General features: G+C 40.6%; 1 protein-coding gene and 1 non-coding gene across 3 annotated transcripts; both read left to right on the forward strand.

Moving 5' to 3' along the window:
* The first annotated feature begins 106 nt into the window (after window positions 1-106).
* SLC25A3 (solute carrier family 25 member 3) lies at window positions 107-9,218 on the forward strand. 2 transcript variants are annotated; one of them, XM_090140228.1, is made up of 8 exons: window positions 107-557; window positions 688-841; window positions 3,789-3,910; window positions 6,707-6,886; window positions 7,002-7,183; window positions 7,925-8,097; window positions 8,658-8,768; window positions 8,883-9,218. In XM_090140228.1, the coding sequence occupies exons 2-8, from the start codon at window positions 694-696 to the stop codon at window positions 9,041-9,043; spliced, it is 1,077 nt and encodes a 358-aa protein (XP_089996354.1). In that variant the 5' UTR covers window positions 107-557; window positions 688-693; the 3' UTR covers window positions 9,044-9,218. The 2 variants fall into 2 exon arrangements, with proteins under 2 accessions (XP_089996354.1, XP_031456275.1); XM_031600415.2 differs by lacking the exon at window positions 3,789-3,910 and adding an exon at window positions 4,067-4,188 and having other exon boundaries at window positions 127-557.
* On the forward strand, window positions 7,378-7,618 carry LOC116233530 (small nucleolar RNA SNORA53). Its single transcript, XR_004167980.1, has one exon. It is a non-coding gene; the product is annotated as a small nucleolar RNA SNORA53 (small nucleolar RNA).
* Window positions 9,219-12,329: the final 3,111 nt, after the last annotated feature.

Below are 12,329 nucleotides of genomic sequence, written 5' to 3' on the forward strand. Positions count from 1 at the left end.
CCAGCACACCATTAAGAGCAGCGTTGGCGTTTGGCCTGGAACAAGTAGTGCCCAGCCCCGGCCAGCGCCAGCCTGTAGGCTGCGGTCACGCAGGTGCTGCTGCTGCCTGTCACGAGCGGAGCTGGGCGTGCCTTGCGGTTGCCATCGCTTGGGGCTGAGTGCAGGCACGCGGAGGAGCCCGCAGCCGGAGAGCGTGAAGCGCAGGGAGGAACTTCTCCAGAGCCGCGGGCACACGCACAGGCATCACAGCCCTTTTCTCGCCTCCAAGTGAGAGGTACGCATCCTCGCGGCGTTACGTAGAACGCGGGGAACCCCGCCCTCCCCTCAGCGGCAGCCGCCCCCTCCCCCACCGCGGGGAGGAAGGGCGTTGGCGTTGACCGCGCATGCGCGGCGGTACCGGCTCGCGGGGCGCCTCCGCCAATCGCCTCGCGGCTTCTTGGCTCGTGGCTCCGCCCCTTGCGTCGGCGAAGGACAAAGTCACCGCGCCGGGCCCGCGGTCAGCCTCTGCGCACAGCTGCGGTCGGAGCAGCGCTGCGCGCCCGCCGCCATCTTAGGAGGTGAGTCGGGGCGCCCGGCCGGCAGGCCCGCTGCACGCCTGGGCAGCCGAGCGGGCGCAGGGTACGGGGCCGCCGGGCCGCGCCTGCCGTGAGGCCTCGCGCCCCATTGCGTTCTTCTCGCCCGCCTCAGGTCGCCATGTTCTCGTCCATCGCGCCGCTCGCGCGGCTCAACCCCTTCTACGCGCCGCACTTCCAGCTGTGCCAGGACGGGCTGAGGAGGCGCGCGGAGCCGGCCGAGGCGCCCACCACGCGGAGGAGCCTGGCGGCCGCGTCCGCTACCGAAGGTGAGAGCGGGAGGGCGAGTCGCGGCCGGGCCCGCGTCTCTCTGCTACAGCGGGCCCGTGCCCGTCGGGGCGGGGAGCGGCGTGTGCGGGACGCGGGCGGGAACGGGCCGGCGGCCGCTTGGAGGACGAGGAAGGGCACGGCGGGGGGAGGTGCTGGCGGCCCCTTCCGCTCCCCGAACGGCGCCGCGCCTCCAGCGCTGCCGGCGAAGGACGCGAGAAGGTCCCGGATCGCAGCGGCGGCGGAGGCCCCGCTGATGGCTGTCCTTGGGCTGCCGGATCGCTGCTGCTGGGCCCGTAGGCCCGTGCTTCTGCCTGCGGGGAAGAGCGGCGTACAAGTCTGCGAACGTGGATGGGTCTAAAAGATCCTTTTTGCGTGTGTGTGTTCTATTTGCATCTCGACATCCACGCACGTTGTAGGAGCAGCTATTCTGTGTTGTTATATTTGTTTTTTTCTCCTTAGTAGTTCAGTAGATAGAGGGCATGCACGAGGTGGCTGTGAAAATACACAGTGATGCTCCTTAGATTTAAGTCCGAGCCCTTCCTGCGTGTTACCTAATCGCTGCTGTGACTTCCAAAGGTCGGACCTTCCTGTAGAGGAAGTGGATGTGAAAACTCACATTCCAATAAGCTGTCTATAGGAAACTGTCTGCCTGCTTTTATTAAAAATTCCTACTATAAAATCTTGACAAGATTTCTCTTCTAAAGCCCTGAATTACTGAAGTCTGTTAGTGCTGTTATATGAATGTCCGTTTAGCATTTGAAAAGGACAGAACTGAGTGTTGGGTTTCATTGAATTTAAAAGAACAAACCTTGGCTTTCAGTAGTAGTAGCATTGCTCCTAGCTAAATAAAGCCCTAAATCACCATTCAGCATGCTAAATATATCCTGTATGTGCACTTATTGCTTAAAAGTATTATGTTAAATCTTTATCCATTTTGTAGGCAGATGAAGAAATACGTGTTTCTTTGTCTATCCTGCTATTTTATTAACTGGTACTCCTGACCTTTGTGTTGGGAGAGTAACAGAAGATATCCGAGCTTATGCAAGGTCACACAAAGTCATCAGTAGAACCCACAAGTCCTTTCAAGTTCAGCTCAGGGCATCAGCCATAACGCAGCTTTTGGAATATGTCCTGAAACCTAATGGTTCAGATCTAAAGTAAAGACAAAGCTATATTAAAGCTAGGATTATTTCACTTAACAGAGTAGACGTGTTTTTGTGCTGTGTATTTATATTTGAGTAGCTTTAGTGTGTTTGTCGTAAGTCAGCATCTAGGTATGTTAGAATGTCTTTCCTGTAATTTCCTCTACTGCCATTTTAGCTCATTCTATTCCCAGGTAACAGTTCTTAAGGAAACGTGGTTACGCTTCTGAAATAGAAAATAAGATATCTACTATGAGTGTCTTTTTATTTTCCTAATACTGCTCTGCTGCTGCAAACATAGGTACATGTAAGGAGTGTAAGCCAACCTGATAGTGGCTTGGTTTTCTGTGCTTTTGAATATCCAGTTGATCAATCAGTCTGAGTATCATTGTAATAAATGAGATACTTAAAGCTCTACTTACCTGCGTTCTCTACAGTGCTCTGCCTTACTGAGGAGTGTAACTTTTTAACAGTAAATTAATGTGGAAAACGGAGTGTGAAAGGGCAGTTCAGGTATCTTGGCAGAGTGGGAAGTACAATACTGTCATGCTGAAGATGTGGTTAGACAGAACCGCCCAGTAATTCAAACCTGGGGTCTTCTCTGATTACGTCTGCATAGAAAACCTCATGTGTGTGTATTTAACCAATCATTCTGATGAGTTTTAAACAGAATATTTATGCAGTCTGGAAAGCAGACAGCTTAACCATGCTGTTTAGAGGTATGTGCGAGTCCTGGACTAACATTTTCAGCTTTGGGTAATATCTCAGTTTAAAAAAAATATCTTAGGTTATACATTATTATGACTGTTAAGTGATTCCTGTCTTTAAATTTAAGCTAAATGTTGTGTCTATTGATTTGAAATGTGTTATTTCAGAGTAAAGAGGAAATGACATTTTTATTGTCTTAATGGTTAATTTTGAAGAGTAAGTTAAGAGGTAAATGAGATGAAAATTCTGGGATGTTTTGGGGAAACTCTTTTACAATAGAGAAGTTCAAAGTTGGATAAACCTGTTAGTGTTAATGGGTGATTAGCTGATGGTGTTGTGGATAATTGGGAACTTCTGGTCATGTTTGTAAAGAAATTTATTTAAAACAGGATGATTTCATACAGAGTACTTCATGGAGCAGTTCTAATTAAATATCTAGTTAAATATCTAGTTAAATATCTAGTTAAATAAATATATTGATGACATATAGTCAAAAAGTTTTTTTGATTAACCTTTTCTATTAATTAAATGTGATTATTAAATCTAATAAAATTTTGAAATTTCATTTAACAGAAGCTGTTTAAATCTCAATTTCTGCATTTGAAAGAAAAATTCGTCTACATGAAGGATCTGAAAAATACCTGAAAAAATATTGTATAAAGGAAAAAAAAAAATCCAGTCTTTGACAGATCTGTGTGGTCTCTGTTATCAGTGTGAGAGATTTTTAAGCTATAGTATTTCATTCCTTTAGGTAATAGGGGCTTAAACAGAAGAAGTTTTGTCTCTAGAATAAATGCTTCTTTTGCTTGTTTCCTTGATACAAGAAGATGCTTGACGTTGTGGCTTTGAGTCATAATTTGTACTAGTAGTTATGGAATTATTTCAACATAAATATGCTGTGAGCTATAACCTTTTTTATTACTTCTTATTTTTTCAAAGAAGAAACTCATGTTGAATGGCCTAGAATCCAATCTTGACAGTCCAGAAGGTGTTAAATTAAACCTAGGAAATTATTTTTGATACAACTCTTTTTTGTTTCTTTTCTGATCTTCATTACCACATATGGTTGAAATGTAATTTTTTTTTTCCTAATTAGAATACAGCTGTGCATATGGCTCAGGCAGATTCTTTATGCTCTGTGGTTTCGGTGGGATTATTAGCTGTGGAACAACACATACAGCACTGGTTCCTCTAGACCTGGTTAAATGCAGAATGCAGGTTTGTTCTGCATGCGGTGAAGTTGATAAAGTGTGTTTAGTGTGAGATAATTAATCTACTAATGCAATGGAAGCTTGAACTATCTCTTGGACATCATTGCCCAACGATGCATGAAGTTTATGTAAAAGCATGGTGTGTCTTTATTTTTTGCTGCAGAATACAGTTGTGAATATGGCTCGCTCAAGTTTTATGCTCTCTGTGGCGTTGGTGGGGTCCTAAGTTGTGGCCTGACACACACTGCTGTCGTACCTCTGGATTTAGTGAAATGTCGTATGCAGGTTCGTATTAACTCAGACATTTCTTAAACTTTTTCTGTACGTAGCCAGCATATGGAGAGTTCACAGTACCTTTTCTGGATGCCACACAGCAAATAAATTGAATGCTGATTTTCAAGCTTAATGCTGTGAGGTTAACAAAATACCACATTCAAGGGAAGCAGAGTCATTTAGGCTAACCTGGGTAAGTTAACTATGTCTAAGAGAAGTTTAGCGTACTGCATTTCCAAAACGCCATCCACCACAAAGTTATTCTGTGCTGACTGGGGGGCTGCTCTGCACAATTCATGTATTTCGAAAGAAGGAATTTGTATCATTAGTGTTTTGAAGACTTAATTATGTTTTTAGCCTGAAGTGTTATGCATGTGTAATTTGAGCCATTAACATTTTGGATATCGCTGCATGAGTTACAGCTTGGATAGTTCCTAATGATGACATTTTCAGTATAAAAGGTAGAAGTTTAAATTGTAAATTGTCAATGCTTGTGTTTGGTTTCCTTGTAGTGATAGGAATGGTTTCTCACTGTACTGAAAGAAATGAAACCTCATTGCACTTAATTTATGATACCAACTCTAACATTAAAATAATCTGGTAAACAGCTGTGGGTAAAAACAGTAATGGGTTTATTCAAGCAAATCTGTGCCTCGAGAATGTAGCAAATTAAAGCACACTTGTAAATCCTTGGAAATGCACTGAAGCTATTAACACTTCATTATTGTATAGACTGACACCAATTCTAAAAGTGGCAATTTTATAATGGTAGAAGTCCTGAAATGAGGAGGAAACTACTAATTAATCAGAACTGCTAATCACACTAGGAGAACCGCATGTGCTGTTCTTTAAAACTGTTCTTTTAGTAGGTCTTTAGCATTATTTACAAGGAAATGGGTTTTTGTGTCCTTGAGAACATCTTAAATTCTGGTCTCAAATTAGTGATTTTGTAATGCAGTGGGCAGACCCATGGTGCATCAGATGCAGGCAATGTGATGCCTTTTACAAAATTTGCATTGAGGCTCAGCCTCAATCTCTATTTCTGCCAGTAGGGGAAAAGCTGTAGTTGCATACATGTGTTATTTCTGAAAGTGTAGCTTAAGTGAACTCTTCTGTTGTTACAGTCAGTGTGTGTCATCAAAAGTCAAGATATGTAGTTTGACTAAGGCAAAGATGAGCTTCTTGGGAAGGAGGAGATTAATCATGAGTAGAGAGGATGTAGCATCTCAAACAGTTCTTAATCTGATTGCAAGTTGGGTTAATGGGCAGAAGGCCTGAGAGTCATGTAGTGCTGCATATACCACTGGGAGCAAGGCCTTGTAATTCCTAGGCTTCGTTCGTTTTATAGGTGTGTTTTACTTGGGCTTCTAGTCCTGGGCATCCTTTGAGATGAAGTTGGTTATGCTTCCCCTTCTCTAGAGAAGATTCCATTTGGCTTCCAGTGTAACCTTATAAAACCTGTCAGCATTTATCTTTTTACAGGTCCTGTAAGAGAGCATGTTATTAATCCTCTCTAGATTCTACAGGAAGAAAACTGTTTTCTGCTCTCACATGTACTTTTAAGAAGAGGTAGTCTCCTATGTAGATGATAATTAGACATGACTCTGACATGAACATAGTCTAGTCCCAGTTAAATATTGAATGTTCTGAAATTGACGTGTTTAGATAAATTAGTTCTCAGTCAGTGGATAGGCTGCAAGTTAAAGACACACATGTCCTTTGACTGTCTTCTAAAAGGATATCTTCCTTTTCATCTTCCTGGGGAAATGCTGGATGAAAACAAGTATGAAAGGCAAGTGGACATGACTTAAAATTTGTCAGAATGACATGCTTCAGAGTTTCTGTTCAATGAATTGTTTGCTTTCATGTGAAACGAATAGTCTGGTTGGCCTTTATTCTAAGATCTGATACTCAGAGTACCAGATAACCTCCAGAGGTCTTTTCCAGCATCAGTGAAGGTTTTTTTGTGTGCAGAAAATATTTTGAATGTAGCCCTTACTGCAAAATCAAAGTACAAGTGCAGAAGTTCTTTACTCTTTGATATACCTATCTTATTCTAGTTGTTTCGAGGGATCAAACTAATAGTATACAAATAACCTTTTCTGTTTGAGAATCAGGGGAATCTTCAGGCTTTGTATTTGGTGTAGGTGTTACATGTAGAGTTGATGAGATTGCTGATAAAAGCTGTCAAGATTTTAAAGAATCTGATCTAAACAAAATTATGCAAAAATAGTACTACCAGTGTTAGTTAGTTTCTCCTATGTACAAAGTCCTACTTGTCATGTGGAGAACAAATATAAAGCAAAATTGAGGCTACTTGGTTCCTGAGTGTTGAAGAAAATACTGACTATTTAAAGTTAGGGTTTGAGACTAGCAAGTAACCATTGCAGTTACATTAGTGTAACCTTGTGGTGATGTTGTCCAGGGGAATCCAGCTGTGTGAGTAACTCAAGAATTTTCTATTTCAAACAGAGATGTGAGAAGAGAAACGGTAAGCTGTGTCAAGCAGTTAACTGTCTGTTCTGTTTAGGTTGATCCACAAAAATACAAGAGCATCTTCAATGGATTTTCAGTGACAATCAAAGAAGATGGATTTCGTGGCTTGGCTAAGGGATGGGCTCCAACTTTTATTGGATACTCCATGCAGGGGCTTTGTAAATTTGGTTTCTATGAAGTTTTCAAAATCCTTTATGGCAACATGCTGGGAGAGGTAAGCGTTAAGTGCTTTATGTGAAGCTGTGCATCAGCAATGTGATAGTACTACTAGCAGAGATGAATCAGGAAAAGTACAGTTCATTAATGAAAATGTTTTTAATTCACTTCAGGAAAATGCCTATTTGTGGCGTACTTCATTATATTTGGCTGCATCTGCCAGTGCAGAGTTTTTTGCTGACATTGCTCTGGCTCCAATGGAAGCTGCTAAAGTTCGCATTCAGACACAGCCTGGATACGCTAACACTCTGCGGCAAGCTGTACCTAAGATGTTTGGAGAAGAAGGCATTTGGGCGTAAGTTTTTAGTGTTTCCTTATTTTTATTATTTTGACTTGAATTCTCATTTTTAAAAATATTTTTCCTAATGAAGAACTGCTGCTAAAATTAGTAGTGGCTTTAGCTTACAATACTTGTTGGTCTTTATAGTTCAGGATAACAACTTAATGCAGTTAACATCAGGGAAGCTGTGCTGAGCTGACTGTTAGTTCCACATGCTCCTTAGATCCATCTTTGTGAGTATCTTTGTGCTGAGTTCTGCTGGATAACTTCAGTTTCTAGCAGTTCCAGTCAAAGTTGCTCAGCAACTTTTTCGGTTGTACAGTCAAAGATGCTTGAGTCATTGGCATGTGAGAGAAATATAACTGCATGTGAGCTTTCTGTTCTGATAAAAGTGACTGTAAATACACGAGTCATTTACCGCTATCAGGACTTGGCTGGTATGCAGACATTGAACCTTGCTGCACTTGTAGTAGCCGTATTTCATTATTGCAGTGCATTGTGATCTGAAGTGTGACAAGAAAAACATCTGTGCAGAGTAGGGATCAGTTAAATTTCTGTTTTGCTGTTTGCAGGTAGTACACAGAAATGAATAAAAGAAATATGTTCCTGTTCCATAGGTATTGTGACAGTTTGACCTTACAGTGTCAATCTGTTAGGAATTGTTTTGCTGTTAGCAGCAGTAAGATAATGATTTTTTTTTCAGATTAGAAATACTATTTCAATACTACAGATAATGAAACAGTTTCTCTTGTTAAGTTTCTATAAAGGTGTTGCTCCACTATGGATGAGACAGATTCCATACACAATGATGAAATTTGCCTGCTTTGAACGTACTGTTGAAGCTCTCTACAAGTATGTTGTTCCCAAGCCACGGAGTGAATGTTCAAAAGGAGAGCAGCTGGTAGTCACATTTGTTGCAGGCTATATTGGTAAGAAAACTTTAAATCCTGCACTTGAAAGTCATGGTTTTTTCTCTATATCAAATAAATGTAACCAGAGTGAGGGAATCTGCGTGTAATTTCAGCAAGCGCAGGTGAAAAGCCTGGATTCAATCTCTGATTGGAATGTGTGAGCCTGTAGTAGGATAGTACTCCTAATTATTCCTGTGTCTGCTATGTCAATGTCTTAGTTTAGAAACAACAGCTGGTTCAAACAAGAAAACTTGCATCTTTGCAAGGCTACAGAAGAAACAGGAGTGTTAAAAGAATGGTAGAGAAATCTGAGTGGAAGGGTGATTGTGCATTTCCAAAGATTCAGAATGAGTTTTCTTTTGACAGAAGGGGTAGGGGTATTTAGCTGGTTGAGGCGTTCTCTAATAGTCATATAACCTTAATAAGAACAGACTTCTTCAATATTAGGAGACTTGATGTATCTCCTGTGCAGTTTATTAGTGATCTAGGGAAGGTGTTAATTAAGTTGGCTATATTTAGTATGCCCAGTAGTGATGCAGTTAAAACACTACAGAAGTAACGTCAAATTATTCTTTCAGCTGGTGTGTTCTGTGCAATCGTTTCTCATCCTGCTGACTCCGTGGTATCTGTGTTGAACAAGGAAAAAGGCAGTTCTGCTTCACAGGTTCTTAAGAGGCTTGGATTCAGAGGTAAACACATACCTTCATGCATTTTGGATTTATTGTCTGTGGTCTTTTGTGTTCTGGAGGGGATTTCTTCTTTCCTGGTTTCTTCTGCTCATGGCTTGTGTTTTTGTTCTGCAGGTGTCTGGAAAGGTCTGTTTGCTCGTATCATCATGATTGGTACCCTGACTGCGCTACAGTGGTTCATCTACGATTCTGTGAAGGTTTATTTCAGACTTCCTCGTCCACCTCCACCTGAAATGCCAGAATCTCTGAAGAAGAAGCTTGGTTTAACTCAGTAGACACCTCATGGACTGACTTCGCTGGCTGTCCAGTGATGAGTTTCATGAAACTTTTATATATTTGACTATGTGGAAAACAAACTCTATATGGTGTTATTATTGGCTGTACCCTCATCCCACGTGAGGGTTTAAATTCTACCACTGTCATTGCCTGAAATAAATGAGAAACAGAGTGCTTAGTGTCTGTTTACTACTGCATATATAAGCTTCATTTCACAGCAGCAAATGCCTCAGATACTTCCCAAGATGAAAAATAAAAAATAGGCCTTTCTACACTTCAAGAATTAGAATTGTGAAACAACAGCAACAAAATAGGCTTTCATTGTTCCTGGAGGAGGGCCAAGGAACCCCATGCAGCATTGCAGTATTGCAGAAACTAACTGCAGTTGTATGCTTTTTTCCAGTCCTGTTTCACCTGCTTATATAAGCTGTTTCTGTAAAACAGATCAACTGCAGTGATTGAGATAAAAATGCAGTCTGATAGGACATCCCATTTATAGCATCTGCATTCTCCATAGGGTTGAGGGAGAATCTTACACTACTTAGAACTCTCTGCAGTGGGGTGATCACTACAATGCAAGTTATGCTTACTTGACTAATTTCTGCTTCTCTTGGCTTTGAACCGCACCAAAGATGTTGTTTTAGCTGTACTGTGGAATTAAATTGCAGCAGCTACTTTAACAAGAGCAAAGCTGATATAATAAAATTTCTCAGAGATACCCAACCACTAAAAGATAATTAAAAATGGCTTGTCTCTCTTGTAGGGATTGAACATGCCAACTTTTTCTTAACTTTGGTATTTCTGTAGTTTGATTTATACTCCTGTGCCCCCCTGCCTTTTTTTTCACTCAATTATGTTAATACTGAGTTTTGGTTGAACCATACCTTTCTGGATGCCTGTTTTTGAACCTTAATGATTTGAAGAAATCTAAGCTTGTAGGCATGCAAGGAGAGAATCCTGAAGATGTTTTATTAAGGCAATGAATTTTATTTGTTTCCAGTATTTAATGTAAAAGATGAACATGCTGCCTTTTGAGTTTCAGCTGTTCAAGAGGCAAGAGTTGAACCACTCTGAGTAAAATTCAGAAAATGCCTAACAATGCATTAAGGGTTCATCATCTCCAGCATTACTTGGTTCACTTAGTGGAGCTGGAGCGTGTGTCCTTTTTGCAGAACTTCCATATGTTGCCTTTCAGCATTCAAGCTGGTGATGAACAGTCTCCTCCGTTGGAGTAGCATACATAGATTGACCATATCATCCTATTGAGGTCTCATATTTCTGCTACCATTTTACATAGCACTGAGATCCCTCCTGCTTGGAAAAAAGCCCTCTGACTTTCCAAGATTTTTGGATGTTTATGCTAAACAAGTAAGCTAAGCTTTATTTCGATTTGCTACCTTTCTAAATGCGGAGTAAAATCTAGAACCATTTCCCTTTTCCAATGACACTAAACATACATTCTTACAGTGGTTGGTGGCTAACAGCACTATAGTGCAAAGCCAAATACTCTAAGTCTAAATAAAACACTTGTGTAAATTACCTTGGGTTGAATTTCAGTGGTAAAAGTACATACATCTTGTTGCCCCTGTTGCTAGTAGGAAGCTTTGAAGCTATTTAACAAAATGTGCTTCTAAGAGTTTGTTTGGAGGAGAGCATTAACTACAAACTTGATCTTACATCAAAACCACTGATGCTAAGTAATTTTAGAAATTGCCTTTTGTATGTGGTTCATCTTAACTGGTAAAAAAAACCAAAAAACAGCATCTCTTGTGCACTGAATAGCATAGTTTGTTTAAAGGCATGTATTAACCCACTGGACTTATTAAAAAACACAGCAACTTCTTTCTAATCCTGGGAAAGTGAACCACTTCTATGAACTTTCAAGGCAGAAGAGTAAGACAGAACTTGCCTTACATAGCAGGGTAATCTGTCAAGTAAGCCAATGTTAAGCTACATTTCACAAGACTTTCCTCTTGTTTCATGGGTGGAGCAAAATCGTGCAGTTTTTCTCTAGAAAGACCTGGGTTACCTTTATGCAGCTGTAAGCACGTGCAGTAATAAGAGAATGTTATTTTTGCTCTAAGGTGAACCTGAAGCTGTCCTTTTAAAGATGACCTTTATCAAGGTTAGTCTAAGATAAGACTACTAAGAACAGTTAGATCTCCTTTTCTTTTGTAACTGAGAAAGGCAAAATAGACCTAGTTCTACTTCCACTATTCTGTTGCAATGGAAAACTTGAGAGGGAGCTGCTCACTCTGGCAGCTGCATCTGCTAAGTGTTGATTTTTAGCCATAGGCTTGTTTGGATGCTTGAGATGCTTTAATGTAGAAAATGCTATTGCACAAAAGATTATCCACTGAAATTTTAACTGCTTCAGTGGGAAAGTGATGGTATTAAAATGTATTTGAAAGTCAAACTTTGTCATTAATAAATGTGCTTTATAGCATTATGTGTAGTATGTTTTCTCAAAGTAGAGAAGATGGATGGGAGAGCCACGGTACTTCAGATGGGCTTGGTTGTCTTTACAAAGAAAGTCCTGTATGGGAAAGGAGCACTCCTCTGGAACCACGTATAACTTCAGAACAATCATTAAACCCAGGAGTGCTTCATAAAACATGGATCATATATATGCTGCTTCTGTATATTTTTTTATGAAGGAGAAAACATACTCTCTTAATATTTATGGAGCTGAGATCTGCTTTCTGGTTTAAAATGTACTGCCTATATAAATTTGGAACAAGAACTTTCACACCCTGTGCTTGTATTAGATTGTACTACAGATCAAATTCGCTGATGTTGCTAATATGTGCTGAAATGCTTGTAACATATCATTTTTAACTGGGCTATTATAATACAAATAGATGTAATTCATTTACATTTCTACATGGAAATGTAGTTTAAGTGAAAACAATAAATCCTGTTTTTTATAGTGAATGTGAGTACCTCTTGGACAGATGAGCTCAATAGCTATGTAGCCTTGTTACAGGATAAAGTTTCTGTAACTTGAGTGATGTGGGAAAAGAATCATTAGCAGACTTCTGGCTGACTTGGTGTTCTGGTGTCTAAGAGCAGACTTCAATACGTTGGCTGTGCTCCTGTAATGTTTCAGTATTTGTCACTGAACACTGTTGATGTTTTTATTCATTGTAAGTTGCTGGCTAGAATACTGTTCTTGAGTTACATACTTGAGTGATAAGTTAAAAGCAAAGATGTCCTGAATATCATTACAGGTTAGACTGTAGAGAACGACTCTTTGCAAGTAGCAAAGCTGTAATTTTCATTGCT

The sequence above is a fragment of the Phasianus colchicus genome, chromosome 1 (genome assembly GCF_987193195.1).
Source record: "Phasianus colchicus chromosome 1, bPhaCol1.hap1.1, whole genome shotgun sequence".
Classification (NCBI taxonomy): Eukaryota; Metazoa; Chordata; class Aves; order Galliformes; family Phasianidae; genus Phasianus; species Phasianus colchicus.

Bases quoted from the DNA above. Each gene is read 5' to 3' on its own strand.
- SLC25A3 (XM_090140228.1), top strand. From the start codon at position 694: ATGTTCTCGTCCATCGCGCCGCTCGCGCGGCTCAACCCCTTCTACGCG. The intron at 6,887-7,001 runs GTAAGCGTTAAG...AATTCACTTCAG, and splicing joins ATGGCAACATGCTGGGAGAG to GAAAATGCCTATTTGTGGCG. The intron at 7,184-7,924 runs GTAAGTTTTTAG...TCTCTTGTTAAG, and splicing joins GGAGAAGAAGGCATTTGGGC to TTTCTATAAAGGTGTTGCTC.